Source organism: Accipiter gentilis, chromosome 3 (assembly GCF_929443795.1).
Source record: "Accipiter gentilis chromosome 3, bAccGen1.1, whole genome shotgun sequence".
NCBI classification, from domain to species: Eukaryota; Metazoa; Chordata; class Aves; order Accipitriformes; family Accipitridae; genus Astur; species Astur gentilis.
Window position 1 is genome coordinate 36,609,741 of NC_064882.1, and position 20,953 is coordinate 36,630,693.

The following is a 20,953-nucleotide window of genomic DNA, read 5'->3' on the forward strand; positions in this document are numbered from 1 at the left end:
CAACTTCATATGTCACACTCAATTACAGATAAGAGATGGCAATTACTGTTATCTACAATGTGAACCAAATGAGTTTTCCTCACAGACCAGTTTCGCTGGAGAAATTATCTGTCAAAGAAACAACGTAATGAAAAAATATGACTTTTAGCATAGTATCCCTGTAATTCCGCTGAAAAAAAGCCCCAAATTGCAGATCTGCACATCATCACAAAATAAATGAGTCTTTCAAGGTTAGCTGCTGCTGTGCAACAGGCATAAGGGACATTAAAAAAATATTATATGTTAATATTGGAAAATTGACAGCAATTATGAATTTTGCCCTACACACCTGCACACATCAGCTTTGTGTGGCCTGAACTGCTAGACACAATAGGGGGAACTGCCTCCAAAGGGTTTGTATTTTCCCCCCTTCATGCAGGTGGGCAGAGTCTTGCTCAAGTGAGTTGGGGTCGAGGTTTGTTCCTGGGGCAGTGTCAATTCATACCACCCCTTTCATTAGACAGATATATTAATATCTTGGTCTAGCCTTAAACTACTTTTCCCATCAGGTGTATACACAATATATGAAATTCCTATCGTTATTAAACCTAATTCACCCAGGAAATAGCTGTCCCAAGGCCCATGCCAATTTTGACTTGACACAGCACTGAGGTTTCAAAGCTATCTTTTATCCAGAAACAAGTCAGAGGTTCCAATAAAGATCGGGGTGGGAGGGTGGGGGGGAATCCTTGTTTTTAGACAAAATGTTATTCAGAAAGAAAGAAAAAAGGAAATGAAACACAAATGGTGCTTGTCTGAATTCGACCCTGCTGGAGCACCAGTTACTTCATACAGCTGGGGCGGGCTGGGCTTTGCAGCCAACGTCAACACAGATGGAATCCATTGCTGAATTAACCAGGCCCTCCTCTCTGAAATGCATTTTGCAGTGCTTGCCATAACAAAGTTGAAAACCATTATAAAAAAGATTTAAAAAAAAAATTTAGGAAAAACAGAAACATCCGACATTAAATACTTTCTGATTAGAGCAAGGCTGCTTTAATATTGAAAGAAAATCCAACAACAATTATTTAAATACAAAGTAAATCTGTTTAAATACAAAATATAAATATCTCACTCAAATCTGTACCACAAACAACTACATCTTTTGGGAGCTATGGAATATGTAAGAGTTTGAGCATCAAGAAACGCAAAAAGTACATCTGAGGATTCTGGCATTACATACTAATATTTACAGTGCTTTAATTTTTTTTTACTATTGCTAGTTGTATTGTTTAATTCTTTCAACCTGGCAATTTTTAGTGGAAGAATTTTGGTGAAGTTATGAATTATGAACTGAAGTAATTCTTGATTCAATAACTTTTCATTATTTCGCCTGAAAAAGAAAAAGGCCTAAAAACCCACAGAACTATTTACCTATTCTGTAAAAGGATTAAACCTCAAAAAAACCCTAGAACATCTGTAGTTTGAGTGGTATCAGGAGGAAAGACCTAGCAACCTGCACAGAAGGCATTAGCACGAATTTATATTTTTCTTTTTCTTTTTTTTTTTATGACGGGCAACAGGGAAGAAAACTAGAGAATGCTGCCTTTCGAGACAAATAACCTTGCTCAATCACAGGAATAAGAACTGAGTTAGAAAAAAATTACCATTATTTTTATGTCATTGGAGGAAAAGGGACAAAGATGAGTGAGATATTGTTGCGCAGAGTAATACCAGTAATACTGAAACAATACTGATGAAGGCATTTGTCAGGTGCTGGGTCTGAAGCAAAACGAGAGATGCTTTACGTGAAACCAAGAAGAGGAGGGGATGATAATTACACTACAGAGCTGAGATCTCTGAAGATGTTAAAGACTGGACTGTGCATGGGATGCCCAACTCCAGTTTACAGGAAGGATTGTTGAGAGAAAGAAAAAAGTATCTCCAAATAATAAGCAATATTTACATGGATAATAAAATACATTATTCTACTGGACACCATGAAACAGACTTAGGGAAATATTAATTTTATGTCATATTATGGTCTTCCCCTTCACCTGCTCCTCTGTGTTCCACAGACCACAGATGAACTCTTTCCTTCTTTATCCTAGGAGATAAATTACTTTGTTTCCCCCTCCTGTCCAAGGGTACCTAGCAACTTAGACAGTAACTTTTTTTTTTAGGGGGAGTCTGGCTGATATCCACTGACAATATGGAAGTATACAGTGTGGAAAGCAGTATGAAAGACAGAGGAAAATAAATGTCATTGTATAGGGGCCCGAGGATATAAAATCACTTTACACCCCAATGAAGACTTACACTTTGTAGGAAACAGAAGGAAACACCTCCCTTTATGCAACGATTTAGGACGTGGAGATTTCCAGTGCAAAGCAGTGACTTTAGCAGAGACTGTCAGTACACCCATGCTGCAGACAAAGGCTGCCAGCAATTTGAGGGCCATGCTCGCATGTGTGTTATTAGATCAACCACCAATTTGGATCCAGCCGGACTGTGGAGCCAGCTGCTACGTAACCCCTCAACACTGAAAGCAGCAACATGAGACTGGAAAAGTGGTCACACACTGGTGATGCATAATAAAGCTATTCAGAAGCCAGAAGGCAAATGTGGGCTGTCAAGAAGAAACCTTGACACGTGCACATGCCATTTGCTTTGGAGCAAGCTCAGACCTGACCTCTGTACAACCCCACCGCATCCTCAGCCTGGAGGGGGAACAGTGCTCACACACGTACGATCCCTCTCCCCACGTGTAAAAAAATGGATGTCCAGAAAGCAAGGTGAATCAACAAACCGGGTATCAATACAATTGGCAAAATTACTGACCGCACATTTCAACCGGGCTTCGTTGTACTACTGTAAAGGCTGGAAATTGGGCATTAGTACTTGCCACGCACTTGTTAAGAAAGCCTTTATATAAACTCAGAATCGCTAAGGCACTAAAGAGAAATCACCGTTTATTGCCAGCAGCTGAGGACCTGGATGGACCTTGGATTTATTCAGGACAAAAGCGCTGACTATATGGGACATTAAGACCATACTGAGCTGTGCAGGAGGGAAATACTAGCCTGAGCGTAGACAAGTAGAAGCTGCGAAGAATTCTTCATTTGACCTCAGCTCCATATTCTAAGGTTCTTAATTTCTCAGCTTGTCAGCTGGACCCTACAAAACCGGGAGCCCAATAACGTGAAAGAAGTCTAACAACTTCTCTTTTCAGCTTCTGAGCACATCTGACAAAAGACAGCATACGAGCCAGACAGACACCAAACTCAGCTTTTTGGAACAGAGTAACCCTGTCAGTCCCACCAGGAGGTGAGGAACACAGCTGCATGACAGGCTGTTGGTATCGTCCTACCAACCACCGCACAATTACAGCACACGCCTCTGGGACACCGGTGCTACCAGGAAAAAAAAAACCAAAAGGAACTGTCCAAGAAATCAAGAGCCAGAGTCAGACATGGTGGGAGGCCCAGCAATCCTACGAAGGGCTGAACTGGTAACCCAGAGTTGAACTGGTAACCCACCAGCTCCTACTGCAGTGCTGAACAGTTAAGGGCAAGGAGGAAACGTTAGTGGAAGTGATTACCAGGTGGAGGATGAGTATAAGCAGAAGCGAAGCTTTTCCTTAGGGTGATCCTGAAGAGTGACTTGAGCAGGTTTAAGACAGAACAAAAGAAGGTGCATGCTTTGCAGACTGTCCTCCAGGGAGTGGAGGTACATCTGACACAGCCTAAGCGTGTGTCTGCTGACTCAGCGGCGAATGCCTAATTAAAGATATCTCTGAAAGAGTGTTTATTAAGTAGAGTATAGTGACTATGGACAGATCACAGCCTCAGAAAGCACAGCCTGATGATGGGAAAGGGATCTGAACAGACTTGCTCGCATTTAAAAACTTAATCAGGGCATACCATGGCTCCACAGTTTGATCTGAAGATTGTCCGGAGAGAGTTTACACAGGAACCTCACCTGGAACTGAGTTACCATTTCACAAAACACAACACATCTGACTTCTGCCAAGATAACCCGATAACACCTTTACCTAAGCAACAGCAAGGTAAAGATGGCAATGAAGAGGACCAAATGGAAACAGTAAGAAATCAACAAAGTATATCGACTGAACAGAGAACCCAGTTGATTCTTCCATCTCTCCGATGGCAACGTCAGCCTGCAGCAGAACCCAGGCATAAGTTTAAGTCTCAGTTCTTGCCATTGTATTTAGAATCATAGAATCATTTAGGTTGGAAAAGACCTTTAAGATCACTGAGTCTAACTGTTAACCTACCACTGCCAAGTCCACCACTAGACCATGTCCCTAAGCGCCATGCCTACATTCTATTAACATGTGAGGTATTAAGTAAAACTGAGAAGACTGGAGCACAGAACACACCACGGGAAGGACAGATAGCTGGAAGGAGTTACACCCAAACTCTGTGGAAGACAGAAGTGGAAATAAACTCCAGACTCCATGGAAATAATGGAAGATCTAACGACATAATTCAAAAGCGAAAAAGAATGAGCCAGAAACAAAACCACGGTATTTCTGTATCATTCAGATTTTATAATAAAAGATTATTACATGGCCAGCTGGACGCATCACTCAGACAAAACAATGGAGTTGACTCATATCAAGCAAAGGGTCTGGGTGTACCAAGAAAAGAAATGGGCTTTAATTAGTACTAGGGAACAATTTCATGCGTATTACATGAGAAAGCCAAACCTGAATTTTAAGCAGCATGGGACCATCAGTCAGAGGTGTTTATTGTAACTGTGCTCAAAGAGTGTCTGTACTCCCCAGCAAAGACAAAATTACCTTCCTCTTCCAGGAGTAAATAAGCTCATCCAGGTATGTGACGTGACAGTGGGGACAAGACAAGACAGCACAGTGAGAAAAGTGTGGGCAACACCATTTCCACCGGAACAATATTCTCTAAGGGCCTGAGCACTGCATCAAACAAAAACAAGAGAAGACTTGGTACTTACTGGCCTAATTCCTTTCCCATGTGTTTGTGCACAGAACATTAATGAGCATGGTTAGGAAAGAAAATAAGCTGGTCCCTAGCTATCAGCACAGGGAGGGTGTTTATGGACATGTATAGGATAGAAACGAGAAATTAAAAACCTGAGGCCAGAAGAGTGAGCGTGTTATGAAAAATGGTGGGACAATATCCTATCAAATCTGTGGCGTGAGTAATTTAATAGCTTTCTTATAAGAAGGTACAAAGATCATCAGTATCTAGTAAAGATAGAAAAGAGGGCATATAGCTTCACAATGATCATAGAAAGAATCTGGTAAAACAGTTCAATTCTACTGTAAACCTGATCTGAGCTCATCCAGTTTAAATGCAAATTCCAGTTAAAGGCAGTCAGGAACAGCTCATTCTGGCAGCTTAGACATGAAGAAAGCTTTGAAATGTGGTGATGTGCATTGTTATAAAGGTATACTATAAATGAACTGAGAAGGAAATTACTTCAACTAAAACTTTTCTGTGATACCATTTGCAAATGTGAAATAGATCATTAACAATAATGCACCCAGGGGAAATGGGAATGGCAACTACAGTGTCCTGCAAGACACGACCAACACAAAAATGAGGCTGCAATCATTGCTTTATCTTTATTCCTTATGCAATCACATATGATGACCAAAAGTATTCCACAACCGCAGTGTGGCCAAGAAGGCCGAGAGCATCCTGGCCTGTATCAGGAATAGTGTGGCCAGCAGGAGCAGGGAGGTGATGGTTCCCCTGTACTCGGCACTGGTGAGGTCACACCTTGAATACCATGTTCAGTTTTGGACCCCTCATGACAAGAAAGACATTGAGGTGCTGGAGCGTGTGAGAAGAGCAACCAAGCTGGTGAAGGGCCTGGAGCACAAGCCTTGTGAGGAGCGGCTGAGGGAGCTGGGGCTGTTTAGCCTGGAGAAGAGGAGGCTGAGGGGAGACCTGATCGCTCTCTACAACTGCCTGAAGGGGGGTTGTAGTGAGGTGGGTGCTGGTCTCCTCTATGAAGTAACTAGTGATAGGATGAGGGGAAATGGCCTCAAGTTGTGCCAGGGGAGGTTTAGGTTGGATATTAGGAAAAATTTCTTGACTGAAGGGGTTGTCAGGTATTGGAACAGGCTGCCCAGGGAAGCGGCCATCCCTGGAGGTATATAAAGACGTGTGGGTGGCATTTAAGGACATGGTTTAGTGGTGGACTTGGAAGTGTTAGGTTAACGGTTGCATTCAATGATCCTAAGGGTCTTTTCCAACCTAAATGATTCTATGATTCTATGTCCAGGAGACTCTTCTGTTCTGGTCACTCATGATCAAACTAGAACATGAACCTTACGGCAGGTGCATGGGAGAAATACTGGTATAGCTCACTAGAATTCAACTATAGCTCAAAATGAAACTGATGGAACCTTTCTTATATGCAATAGAGTGACATGAAACCTTGGAGGAATACGATTACAATTTCAAAGGATATCTGAGGCACAGGTACTGAGGTGAGGAAAAAAAAGCTACTTAAACACAAGGACAGAGGCTGGCAACGAACACTGGGATGGTGGAACAGCCTTTCAAATTGAACTAGTGGGTTAAAGAAACCTAAATGCTAGTAAACAGATTTTGGTAAGTTTCTGAAAGGGTTAGTATTTTGTAAGTGCCTGCATAGTAAGAGTGACTGCACTGAATAATCAAACAGGCCCCTTTAGTTGTTCGTTACAGAAGAATTGTTGAGATCTGTTCAAACTGAAGCTATTAGCCAGCTCTGAATGAAAAAACTGAATTTTTGTGGAGTTTATTTTGTGGCTTTTAAAAATTTTCTGCAAGGAAAAAGCTCCAAGGCTAATACTATCTTAAGATTATCTTTTAAGAAGAACAGAGAATAACAACTGCTTTTCAGTGTAAGAAGAAAAAGCAAGATGAAATAAAGATTCATTAAGTACCGATCTGGCACATGAGCCCCTTGCTTTTTGTCATGGCATTAGTCCCACTGCTCATTTTAGAACCTTTAAGACTGGCACTCTTTTGGTGTTTTTTTTCAAAGAATGATTAATGTAATTGGTGATATATCACCTCAAAAATCCTTTTGATTTCAGGATAATTTTTTTCTTCTCCAAGGACTCTGTCTCCTTTCGGCATTTTCTAATAAATATCTAAAAGTATAACCTGACAGGCAGCCAGATAAAGGGAGGCTGTCAAATCACTTCTCCACAATAGGAAACCCATTTATATGAAACACTCCTACAGGGTGACTGTGTACATTGCAGGAAAGGGTTGGAGGAAGATGACCTATCCTTTTGATTTATGTCTACAGGGGTTCTGGCATCTTGCTGGACACTTGTTGCGGTTAAGTAATTATTAAATTGTCCATATTCCAAGAAAAACAAAATGTATACTCAATTTTACTGTGAAAATCATGCAAAATAGCTGTGTGCTGTTTGTATTTGATTTTGTTGGATTGCACAGTGCACTGAAATCACCGACTGTCAGATGTAATATGACAACCAAATGCTGGGAGGCTAGAAGTATTCTGTCACTGTCATGCTGTGGATAATTTATGCCAGTAATCCTCAGGCGCCTCTGAGCAGCGGGACACACGGATGTTATCCTACTGCCTCAGTGGAAAATGTACTTCAAGGCAACCTGGTGATACTGCCATGATGGGATCCCAGGTGTTAAACCACCAGCAGCACTTTGAGGCATGCACAGAGCATTGGCTGTTATTCCTCCAAACCCATCATCTAGCACTGCTTCTTGCCTCTCAAGAGCAGGGAAATACCCTAAAAGTATCTGGAGAAAGCAGGCTAAAAGACACAAGCCTTCGCAGTAAGCAGATTCAAGAGGGGAGAACCAGTATGACTCTATTTCAAACACGGTGATCTCCTCCTCTGCTGCTGACCCAGGCAAAGCTTCCTGAGCTGCTAGCACTGTATTCATGCTAGCAAGCACATACAAATGCTCCCGGGCAAGCGGTGTTTCAGCTCTGCAGCAGGACTCTGAGCTGCCCTTAAGCTCACATCCTTCATCTGCAACTTTTACTTTGCTGGCCATCTGAAGGAGCTGTATGCACAGGCTAAAGCAAGAGAGGATTTGTGCTTTCTAAGCCTGACAGAAAGCCCGCTAGACCAGATGTAGGCAAGGGAATGTATACAGAAAAAGAGAATTACTAAAAGACTGCATGCTTAGCGATTCGCTTCATTCAAGTATATGCAAGGTCCAACTTTGTCCCTCAATTTTAAGACCTGTTCCAAAGCCCACTGAGTCCAGGAAAACTCTCTGGGCTTTAACGTGTTTTAATAACTGGAGACTTCATTTAAACTAAAACATTTAAACAGTATGTCTCTAAATAAAATGAATTTTATACTCTTTGTTCATGGCCTGATGAACAACAAAACTGATACAAGATTTGGCCTGAGCAAATATGCAGGTCTATTTACAGATTTACAAAGAAAACCTTGCATAGCACCTGCCCACACATAATTCTGGCCCCTGGCACTACTTTAAGGAGTATTGAATTCCTTCCCACCCACACATCTTTACATAAGTAAAAGCTTAAACATCAATTCAGACTAAACATTTTTGAATGCAGAATCCCCTGAGTGCCATAAAAAGAAACAGTGGTGTAAATGAAACTTTAATTTCCATCACACTCAATAACTGATGTGCTAAAAACATAGCTTTTAAAACAGTGCATAGTTTATTTAAAGTTATTGATTCCCACTTCCAGTAAATTCCTATGTTCCAGCAGCACACTGTGTTTCCACTGGAGGCTGAGACCACCACTAGAAGTTATTCAGCAAGTGGCAAAAAGTTTCTGTCCTGAACGGCTGGCAAACAAGTGCCATACAACATGACTTCCAACTTGCCATGTGAAAAAGGGCAACCTGGAGCAGAATTTCCTAGCTTCTGGTGAGCCCCAGGGATTTCTTCCGTTGGACTATGAAAAGCGGCTAGGGAAGTTAGCTCAGTATTTGTGTCACTGAGCAATGTAATTACGTACGGTTTTTATAGACTTGGCATCATCAGCTACAAATTTTTAGGATGCCATTGATTCAGAGGAGGTTGAAAATCACTGTGCAGGAGCATGAATGGAAGGGAAAATTAGATCTTGGCCACTGTTGCTGATGTCCAGCCTGATGTAAAAAGAAAGATAATATGACAGTCTCTGATCATATCTAGTAATAATGAGGGGCTAGCAGGCATCTAATACAGAAGGTTTCCAAAAAACAGCTAATGATCAATTCCATTAGTTCAACATGACTTCAGGAGAAGTTTTTAAACAGTCAGACTGGGGTCTGAGCTTGCCCCAGTGCTCAAAGGTCAAAGACCTGATGGTTTTGTCCTTCCCTTCTGACTCCACCTGGTCTTTTGCAGGACAGCAGCAGTCTGTCATCTTTTTCACAAATTACGAAGTGCTACCATCTTAAAATAGCACCACTTGTAACCTGTAATAGGATAATGCAAGACAACGAGAGGCTTGGGACATTTCCCGGCTGATCTCAGAGTGGCACCGACACCAGAAAGGGACGTGAAAACCACCACTGCCTGACAGCAGAAACAGAATTGCAGAAAAACTGTCAAAAATCAGCTTCAGTCGCTGTGGAAAAACCAGCTCAGCTTGGTGACTTCACTGAGATGAAAGCGTCCGCAGCGTTACGGGCAGGTCAGAGGGGAGAGCCACGTTCAAACTGCACTTTGCCAGGCTCAACATGGCAAGACCGTGCTCCAGACCAGCCAGCTCTAACCGTGTCAACTTCCACAGTAATTCCCACTGTATCTCAGAGAAATATTTTTGTTACACAAAAACCAAACTGAACTACTGCAAAAAACAATGTTGACCTCCTGGACCTAATTCATACTTCACACCATTTCACTCACTGCAGCTGTACCAACTTTAAGGGAATTTACACATTAGTGTATGAGAAAGGAGAAGTAGGTCAGTTGTCTTTAGAAAAACAACTTGACTCTTCAGAGCCAATTTATTAAACTGAACCTACATAAATATGAAAGAATGAGGATCTCAGCTGGCTTCAGTTTATGAAGCTAGCACCTGAAGTCTACATTTCAAAGGCATGTGCATTTTGCATAATCTTTCTGCCTCTCATCAACCCCTTCCCTTGTAATTTATGCTATATGCATCTTGAATTAAAGAAAAACAATCATTTTCAGGCACTGTTAACCATGAAATGGATTCTTCAGGTTTCACTGCATATTAATAAGACCACTTTTGCATCCATTCACATCTATACATAATTATTTTACAGCATCCCTTTCAGTTGAATTTTGCTACAGTAAATATAACAACTCGGAATCTGAGTGTTTCTAGCATAAACATTCCCTTCCGATAATGACTTCAGCATATCTCATTACATTAGGTAGAATTAAAACTGGGAGAAAAAAAAATCTTGCTCAGGTCACGAACCAAAAGCTGGCAGTGCTTTGGGAGAAACTACGATTAAGGTATTGTACATAATACGTTTGTTGGTTTTTTTTTTTACCTTGTTCTGCAGTACATAGCATTATTCAGCATTACTCACCATCAAATAAAGGTTATTACAAAAGGCTGGCCAAGAGTTTGATCTGACAAATTAGTTCTTATCTTATCTTAGCCACTAGTAAGATGCTAGTGGCTTATATATCTCTTAGAACTGGGCATAAATGTGGTAACAGAGTAACACGCTAAAATGAAGCAGAACATCAGCTGTTTAGTTGTTCTCCCCCTGTAAGCTGCATCTGTACTTCTTGCTTCAGCCAATGAACATGGGTGTCCACGGATTGTCCTTAGCACCATGCACAAAATTTTCCACAAATGAATAAAAAAAGATGGATAATTTATCAATATTAGGGCTAAGACCATGTTCACCTTTCAACAGGCTAAACCATGATTTGCTTACGCTTCTTTAAAAGAAATACTGAAAATGTTTCCTTCAAATCTACTGTAAAGTCAGTAACAGAGAAGCATTGAAACTTGGTTATAGTTTATTCTATAACAAGACAGCTGCTCCCAACTGGAGGAATTGAATTACAGATCTCAATCACTACCTTTGCTATAAACACTTTCAAGAACATGCACTTCTACTTGTTCTGCAGGGAATTTCCTACCCAGAGACTGAGCACAGAAGGGCACTAAAGACTTTCTAAAAAAAGGAAGTATTCTTCCTTCATTTTTCAGCTATCAAGAGGGAGCCTTCTCATAAGGCTTGCTCCAGGAAAAGCAGAACATAAAAATTGTAAGAATCTGGCTGGGACCTGAGGGCTTGGCCAGGCCAACGTCCAACACAATGCAGGTCAACCTTTGACGTTAAGATTAAGTTGCTCAGGTGTTTGCCTCTTGAATTTTGAAAATCACTAAAGACTGTGATTGCACACTTTGCAAGTGATCTGTTCCTGGGCTTATTTCACCGTAGGGATTTTTTTGCCCTCTCTTCTGCAAGTTGAACCCAATTCCTTCAACCAGAGCGGAGGTGAGAGGAATAATCATTTCCCTGGACTTGCAGGCTCCTTCCCCCTGTAACAACTTCTGTTAGTGCTTATCACAAATATATGCTTTCTTATATATATTTATAGATTTAAATTAACACTTACCAGCCACTGCTGAGGTATTTCTGGCAGAGGCATTTGAGGAGGCGCTGGCAAACTGTTGGCGACTTCTTGCTTCTGTACATGTTCTTTTATTTCAAAACCTGTGGAAGAGCAACAGACATCACTTAACACTTCGGTAGATGCAAACGGGACATTTTTTCCACATGTGGACACCATGTCTGACTGTCACACCAAAATCTGGCACACAGGGCTGCTCACAGCCTACCTCCAAGCGCAGTTACTGAGGCAGGACTGGAAGAATGCTGGGAATTCAGGAATTTAATCAAGCAGAACAAACACATACTTACTCTATATGATAATGACATATATGCTATTTGGATCAACAAATACCAGACACAGAAAAAATTTACAGGAAATCATTCTGAACTGCCTATCCATCTGGAACTGAAAGACTTAAACAGCTAAAATTCAAACATGTTGCCAGGCATCTACCATACAGATAAAACCATTTATAGGGGGAGGACACCACATTTGTGAACATCTCAATGGCACCATACAGTGAATAAAACACGCTCTACCTGTAGGCAGTATGTTGCTGGCTGCCTTTTACCAGCAGAGACGAGCAACAGTTGTTCCCACGGCACATTTTGGATGGGCAAGGCCATCATGCAGAGACAAGTCCAAAACCACCTTTCATGCCAAAAGAGTGGGGAAGAAGGCAGCAGAAGAGACCCTGCCCACCTCCCTTCCCGGCAGCAATGGTGACAGCTATTTGGCCAAGCCCACAGCACCCGCGTTCCCTGGGCTCCCTGCCGCCACCACCATCCCCGATCACGGAGCCGTGGCGCGAGTCTGCAGAAGTCCTGGGAGATGCAGGATGCTGCGACACTCCAACCTGGAGCACGCTGCTGCTGGGGGGACGTTGCCCTAACCAACTCACCACGAACGGAACCGTGCACTGAGCGTGTTCTCCCACCACTTCCTTCCCCCTCTCTTGTTTTTTTAAATAGTCCCATAGTTTTACAGGTGCATTTGGAAAGGGAAAAGGAGCAGAATGTAAAAGCTGCTTTGAGGGTCCTTTGTATCACTACAGCATCTCCCTCCCAGGGGAAAAGAGGAGTGACCCACTCGTTCTGAGTTTTTGGCACAATAATTTAAATCACACTTGAACTCACTTCACAGGAACACGATATCGTTTATTTTTCTAAGTATCAAAAGGGAGATTACGGTGCATCTCCTCAATGTTCTGGCAAAAATTCAGTCAATGGATTGTACCCTTCTTACCCCTAGACTGAATTTAGCTTCTAGTGTTTAGTTTAGTTTTTAAAATATATATTTACATAGTCAAATGGATGTCTTTTGGTCAAGATCATATAATTCTCAAAAATGTAATCAATGATGAAATGTTTCTTGTCATAATACCCCAGTCCCACTGGCTGTGAAGTCATGGATTGAAAAACAACACTGATAAAATAAACTGGCTGGGAGGGCCACAGATTCTTCTTTCTTCCTACAAATCAAGTGGGGGATTAGTCTTGGGAAACATTCCAGTTGTTGGGGTTTTTTTCACAGTTATACACTTTCACTTGTTCCTCTTTATGTAGGATGAATCCACATTATGACTGCTATCCATATCCAAGTCTCCCATGCTTTCTGTAACAACCAGAAGTCAACTATGAAGGGCTTTTTACTGGGGAAAAAAAAAAAAAAAAAAAAAAAAAAGTATAACAAGTGAATCCTATTGACTCTGTAAAACTAGTTTTTTCCCCAGTTTTAAACTATGGGTATTTAAGCAAGAACCTGCTCTAAAATTTATTTTCTTCTACCATTTTACACAGCAAAGTGAGCATTATAGGTGTACGGCATCAGGTCCCTTTAAGAAAAACAGGCAATGTTGACAGTAATATTAAATTACTAAATCCAGCAACAGTTCTTACTCCAAAATAAACTGTTTGTGTCTTTGTTTTTTAGAAGAAAGTCTGAGTTTCAGAAGGAAATGCCAAGTGTTTTCTTCAGACCTACAATCCATTGGGCATGCCAAGGCTGAGGAGGAAAAATAAAGTTTATAGTTTTGCCAGCTATTCGGAGTAACCACTGGTCTGGAACGTGGGGCAGGTCAAGGCCAGGCAGCTATGACCTGAAGAACACATCTGCCCAGCCCAGTTCTCTCGGCCTGACAGATATTAAATGAAGAAAACAGTGTGTATTTGGGAGATGGAACAAAACAAGGCAAAAGATTTCTAAAGAATTCCCCAAGTAAGAACTTAGTGAGTTTAAAGTGTTTTACTAAAAGCCAACCAGCCCATTATAATAATTTCCACACCTTTACAAAGAAAACCATAATTGTCCATTTCCAGATGTTATAAAGAACCCAGCCAGTTCCCAGTTGCCCAGATCCTTCATCGCCGTTCCCCATTGATCTTAAATGGCTTGCTCCAGCATTCGAAATATCCTGTTGGATTCACACAGTTGATTTTTGCAAATGTATATAAAGAGTGTGAACTCAGCATAGTACTGAGGCCTCTTAAACTGTGCCAGCGACCCAAGAGCTCTCGTGGAGTTATGTGGGTGGAGTAAAACAACATTTTGAAAAACAGACTCCAAATGACAGTTCAGCTTAGTTACAGAGTACTGTGGGCTTATGCATCTTTTATTGCTTTTAATTTTAATGAAGAGATGAATAGTTTCAAAGGGATGGGAGTACTGAATGTTATGACTGATAAAAAAAGCAGCAGGGTCAGCTCCAGTAAAGAACATGACTCCCCGGGTAGTTTCACACACACTTGAAGCCAGTGCGGGGTGGCAGAGCTCCCAGGGAGGCAGCTCCTCTCCTTCCCTGCCTTGGTCCTGTCCCTCTACCAGCCTCTCCTTTGGGCCAGCGTAAGCACGTGTGTGGCCTCAGGTTGAACCAGACCGGGGAAGTGACACTGGTTAGGACTAAACCGGCAAAAAAACCCCAAATGGTTCCTGTGCTAGCAGAAAGGAAGATGCATTACATGATGAGCAGGAATGAGTAGCCCGGGGAGAGAAACTGGATGCTTTTTTTAAAGGCCATGCTGGCTTAAACTCTATTTAAACTGCAGTTCCATAAACTAGAGTTTATAGACATATAAAGCATAGTCCTATGACCTCTTGCTTAACTGAACCATGGGATTTCCTTGAATTAATTCTTGTTTGAACGAGAGCATATCTTTTAGCAAAATATTCCATCTTGATAAAATGCCAGCAATGGCACGCAGACCTTACAAAGTTCTTCCATTAGTTCATAGCTTCGATGCTCAAAACATGTGCGTTATTTCCACTTTGAAACAAACATTCAGCCATGGCATTTACTGCTGTTTAAGTCTAAGAGGTCATTCTCAGTCCTTCCTTTTCTACATTAAGATTAATTATGACACCTCATTCTGGATAATTTGAAGACATATTTCCGGATCCCTTAATCACTTTTACAACTTTTCTTTGAAATGTCTAAATTTTACTTCCTTGAATGTAGGCGCTCCAAGTGGGTAGAATGTTCCTGTAACAGCTGCACTGAGCTAAGACCTACCACTTAATATATGGATCTTATGCTAATGGATGGATCCTGTAATAGGATGTAATGGATCTTGTTACAGATCCCGTAATAGGCTTTAAAGCCTAAATGGGAGGTGCTGAAAGGTAGAAAGCTATGGTCCTTGGGTTTTTTATCCTTGGCACATCAAGAGTCATAAATTAAAGACGCCTAGGAAGGTGCTCCGGTATGGAGAAATCGATATCCATATGGTTAAAATCTCTCGCCTGTCAAAACCAAGGTGGAGGGTGATGATTTTGAACTGCCTGTTGGTAACAGGTCTTTGCCTGTGCTAACTCCCAAATCATGCCTAGGAACTGATGGAAGAGATGAGTCAGCTCAGGCCAAACCCATGCCAAGGACCACTCCATAATAATTGAGTCCTAGGGTCCAGAAACATAGCCAGCACTGTTTAAGTTACTAGTAGAGCTGTAGCTTTTGTGTCCTGAAACACTATCCACAGTCCAGAAGGAAAGGATATGACAACCCTTCCCTGTGTTTGCAAAGTTGGCAACAGAACGTAATCTGACTTCTTGAGGAAGTCAAACGTTTTTCTTAATAAATCTAGCTGAAAAGATTGCATGAACATGCAGTGTCAGATCAGCACTGTTGAGGTTATTTTGAACTCCTGTAAAATACAGCTGCTTCTAAATATATCAAATTGCAGGTTCTCACCTACAGATTTTGGTTTTGGTAAGTTTGGAGTATTTTGATCAGCTTTTGGAGCATGAAGCCTCCTTCCAAAGTATGTGAAATTGGTAACTGCCTCCTTCTGTCAACAGTAGAGTAAAAATAGCAATGGGTCTTTAATAATGTCAAAATGGAAAGAAGACAATCATTATTATCAAGTTGATCTCCTTGGACTTGAATCCTGTGGCAAAAATGATTTCTTTACTGAAGAAGGGGAAGCACTGCATCAAACAAGACCATATTTTTTAGCACTGGAGAAGAAACAAATCATGAGACATGCAGCTGCTCACAATGTGGCATTTTTCTTCAACACACTGGTATTTTTCAAAAATCTAAACACTGAGGGTTTACACTGACAGTATTTCTGTCAAATGCGGGAGTGACAGAGGCCTTATAGCCCAGATGCCACTTCACACAGAAAGGTGCTGTAAGAAAATATAAGAGTACTGTTAGAAAAAATAGCGAGGAATACTCTTCGTATAAGCTCTGTGGAAAGGTTGCTGTACACAGTGAATCATTTATATTGCATTCAGTTCCATAATCCTGATGGAGACAAAAGCGATTGTGCAATCAAAATGGCTTTAGATAAGAAGAAAAGTGGAAAGTGAACGTAACTTTTAATTGGAAAATGCAAACCAAACATGCTGACAGCCATTTCCTAGCTCTGGCTCAGCACTCCTGTACCAGCTGTGCACCAGAGTCCACCTCAATATCAAGCCTTTTGATGGATTTGGGTCATTTGACAGAGACGCAGCATGCAGCACCCACACATCTATAAAATGGTGCTGTGGCCAGCACTCCCTGATACAGTATTACTTTCCCATTAAAACTCATAAATAGCATTGCTGCTACAAATAAAATGAAGTAACCACTCTCCCAGCAGAAGAGAAAACATTCTATCTAGCAGGTAATTTTGTGGCTGGATTCACCCACGTGCACCCAAGACAGTTCCAGTATGCCTTTTGCTGTATTTTACTGCTGAACATGAAGGAGAGCATTCAGGAAAGTTACACGTTGGTTTCACCCTGTCTTTCTGTCTTCCTTCAATTTAGGGCTTGTCTTTAGCTCTTAAAGCCATTTCACTGAGCACAGACTTATTCTGTGCATTCTGCAAGTGAGAAAACCCACCCCTGACACTGACCTTTTGATGACTGTATCCTCAGGAGAATGTTAGTTATTACTGCCTTCTTCTCCCTGACAGTGGAAGTTAGATATTCATGGTCCAGAAGTTCAAGAAACAGGCGCAGCTCAACTATTAACTCTTCCATGGCTGAAAGACAAAAAAAGAGAAAAAAATTAAAGTTTGGTAAAGCTTCTAGACACTTTGGTATTTTCATTGATCTTTAGGGAAAGTCTCTCTTTCCCTCATCTTATTTCTTCTGTTTGCTGGGGTAAAAAATCACAGGTATTCCTTTTTTACAGTGATTGTCTTTCTTACAATTTCCAAAGACAAGCTCCCTACTTGTCGTGTAATTTCTTATTTACTCACCAGATTCCTGATGATGCACTTCATATTTCATCCTATTTCTATTTTTCCAGATCTCAAGGCTTTCCAATTCACTCTAGAAAAAATGACACTCCTCTTCTGTATTCCCAATGCTTCACAATTTTATCAACAAACTTTACCTTCACTTTACCTTCACTTTTTACCTTTCAAATTACCTCTGAAGTCTTGCATTGTCTTAATACCTGCAGAAGCTCAGACCATACATACAAACACATTTGTTACAGCCTAATCATATGATGCCTATTCAGCAGGTTTATGAGAAGCCCATGGTATTGAACCTCATTTTCATGCTTCAATTTTCTCATAATTCTGAGATTCTCTGGTTCCTTTGCTTAAGTGAACTCGCTATGTTTAGTTTTGGTTTCATCTTGGATAGAATAGTTCACATCTTCATACTTTCTGCATCTAATGACATTATCCTCATTAAAAGGTGAGGAGAAACATCCATTTCATTTCAGGGCCACACCTAGGATTAATCTCAGTCCTATCCTCATTCCAAAATGTCTCTACTTAAATTTTTCTCTACTTAATCACATTTGTTTTTATAGTATTTTCGTGGCCTAACAGGGCGACCGCTGCTAAGCCTCTTCAGACCTCTAAAAAGTACATTCTTTGCTGCTTAATCCCTTACCAGCTCTTCCCTACTCCTAAAACCTTTTCTGAGACAGTCGTTTACCCAAGTGAACCTGGAATCCCTTTTTTTCCGTTTCTGAGAACGTGTCTGGATGTTTAAACAACCCTTGGTCAAGATGCAATTGTTTTATCCTACACTTGAAAACTGCATCATGCAGGGAAATGTGCAGATGTCAGCTACACCCCTACAAGGTGTTGGCCCCTTCTTGTCTCCAGGGGGTGCAGGTTCTCCCATTTATTTGCAGACTGTACCTGCAAGTAGGCTCAGGCTGCTCTGGCAAACCTGACATACTCCTAGCAGGCACAGAAGACATGCCAGTCTACAATACCAAGGCACGATAATGTCTTAACAAAGAAATCCCTGAAGAAGTACACTTTGGCAAATATTTTCTGAAAGACACCGTTAATTTGCATGTATACATTCATCCTGCCCCAGTTTTTTCTTGGTGAATATGTTCTTCTATTCAACTGTCCAGTAGTACTGCCATTATGTAAACTGTCCACACTTTCAGGAAATATGTTTCTCAAAGATTTTTACAATATACAGGCAGAAAGAGGGTATCCAAAATGACAGCAAAACTGTCTACATCACTTCACAATGTAGTTCATGAAAAACATCCCATGACTAGAGGTCATTTTTTTTGCCATCACGCTTGTAGCCGTCTAAGCCATCTAGGAGTCTGTCAGAAATCCAAAGTATTTCACAACAACCCTATTACTTCCAGTGTTGTTCACATTATGGAACAACAACATATACACCTACAGCATACAGCTTTCTGAAGTGAAAAGGTATACGTTCAGATTTGCGAAGCAGTGAGTGATCACAAGACTCAAGGAGGAAAAAAGAAAGAGGACCTATGACCTAAAAAAAATAGTAATACCCAAATAATCAGCTCTTTGTTGTTGTTGGGGTTTTTTTTAAATGGTACACTTTAGAAATAAGATGTATATTCCATTAAGTGTATAGTGGTCTCTTGCTTTTAAGTATGCTTTGAATATAAGCTGTATTACTACTGTTGTTATGAGCTTTATTTTAGTTATGGAATATATGAATCTTTTATATTTACTTATTTATTATAATACATGCATTTCAAAAGCTATCATTACCATAGAATCTAGGCAGTCACTGTGAAATCTAATCCGTATACAGTGTAAGAAATGTGTATTTTTCAAGTAGTTCTACAGCCATATAAATTACTGTCAGTAATTGCACATATTACTGCACTAAAATTTCTTTGCAATGGGATGGTTTCTGGATTCTTTAAGGCAAAGGACTGTAAATAGGCTGAAAGGGAGGTCCCCCTTCTCCTCTTCACCAGTGAATACCATGTGCCGTTTCTTTGCTGAGAACCTTCACTTCTGGGAAGGAAGAGGGAAAAGGGTGAAAGCATCAGATACCATTGATGTGCATGGCGTGCATATCTACTTTCAGTTATTAAAAATTCTAAGATCCTTGTACTCAGGAGTTTATAATCTAACATGAACAGATAGATCGTAAAATGAGAAATGAGAACAGAGCAAGTGGGAGTGATGAAGCAAAGAGACAGGGAAGCAAGAGAAGAGGAGATAGGAAACCGCTGCTGGAGAGACTCCTGGGAGCTGGCATCAGCCCAAATCTCTCCTGAGGCCTCATGCCATAAACGTGTGGCCTTCCTCTATGTCTTTGGAGGAAATCTGCATTGCAGTCACTGGTGACCACAGTCCACTGACCTACGATGACCAAGCCACCTAAGTTACTGGAAGCAGTTTAACAGCCCCCAGCAGAGGATTTAAAAAAAAAAAGCCTTGGTTAGGACCAACAGAGGATGACACAATGAAGCCGATACCAGTAAGACAATGCTTAAAAAATCTCAAAACCACTGCCTTAGTAACACATTCACCGTAACCGTGTTTACATTTGGCTTGGTGTCCAGCACTGTGGTTCAAATATCTAATAGTCCATCATAAAGGAATACAGAGCGTGAGACCACTTCTTGTCCTGCCTTTGCAAACATAAAGGTATATGACACTGGCTTCAAGCAAGCAGTTGTAAATGCTAGTTTAAAATTTTAGTATGACAACAAAATAAAATTGTTAGCAGCTGTTGTAAAATGCTAGGCATGAAGACTTCAGACATCGCTTCTCTCATTTTTTCTACCAGGATTAAATTGGGGTTGTATTTTCTTTTGTGGGAGTTAATAGCATCACAAACATCAAAGTGTAAAGGAAGGAAGTTCTGAATTTCACTTTATATATATGCAGTGATGTCAAACATCCAAAAAGAAAGAAGGGAAACACTGTTCCCCGCTAGTAAGAAACACTCTTTCCACCTATTCTGAAAGTGCACGTTGCTTTTTTAATACTTTTGCTGCTTAAGCAGAGAACAGAAATACTGCCATGGAGTGCATTTGAAGTATTTAAAATAAGGAACCGGAAACTCTTTTTTTCTAAGATGGCAACAAATGAACTTGTATGTACTCAGGAAAAAACAAGTTTGCCTGTTGTCAATCATTGGCTTATTTTCTGGATTAAAGAATCTTCTTTTCTCCTTCCTAGAAATGTAATGATGTGCTCACAAAAGTAATGGATCTGAATAATAGAAAATCCACATAATGCATATTTTCAGTAAGCAATCATTACTTCTGAAATGGAGACTAAAAATGAGAGGGTGATGCAAGTCTCAAAGAAAAACATACTCCTCCAGTGAGAGATTACCCTTGGAAATCTGACATCACCACAAAATAAGAATAATAATCAGAAGGCTCTCAAAAAGGGGCCAATTTTTTTGACAGTTTTGGCTGTATTCTCATTGCCAAAGGAATTACTTCTAAGTGGCAGGTGGTGAAAGGCAGGGTGGAGCCCAGGGATGGTAATCACAACAGTAAGCAGATTTTAGCTCCACTGAGGAGCAAAATCACATTCCATATTAAATGATGAGAAGTCCATTCTATGCTCAATAGGAATTATAGGCCCCTAATGGGCTGCTGCAATTGCCATGTACAAATAAAAAAACAATGATACATCCAGAAGGGTTTCCAAGACTGGCTCTCAAGAGTTTTAAAGTTTTTCAAA

General features: G+C 40.8%; 1 protein-coding gene across 2 annotated transcripts in view; it reads right to left on the reverse strand.

The window, feature by feature from the left end:
* Positions 1 to 20,953, reverse strand: part of AFAP1 (actin filament associated protein 1) — a 120,500-nt gene that overhangs the window by 49,684 nt on the left and 49,863 nt on the right. For both annotated transcript variants that reach the window (XM_049797921.1, XM_049797920.1), the window contains exons 2-3: positions 16,904 to 17,032; positions 11,565 to 11,662 (exon numbers count right to left, since the gene is read on the reverse strand). In XM_049797921.1, the coding sequence (XP_049653878.1) occupies positions 11,565 to 11,662; positions 16,904 to 17,030 (225 nt within the window). In that variant the 5' untranslated portion in view covers positions 17,031 to 17,032. The remainder of the gene's footprint in view (positions 1 to 11,564; positions 11,663 to 16,903; positions 17,033 to 20,953) is intronic.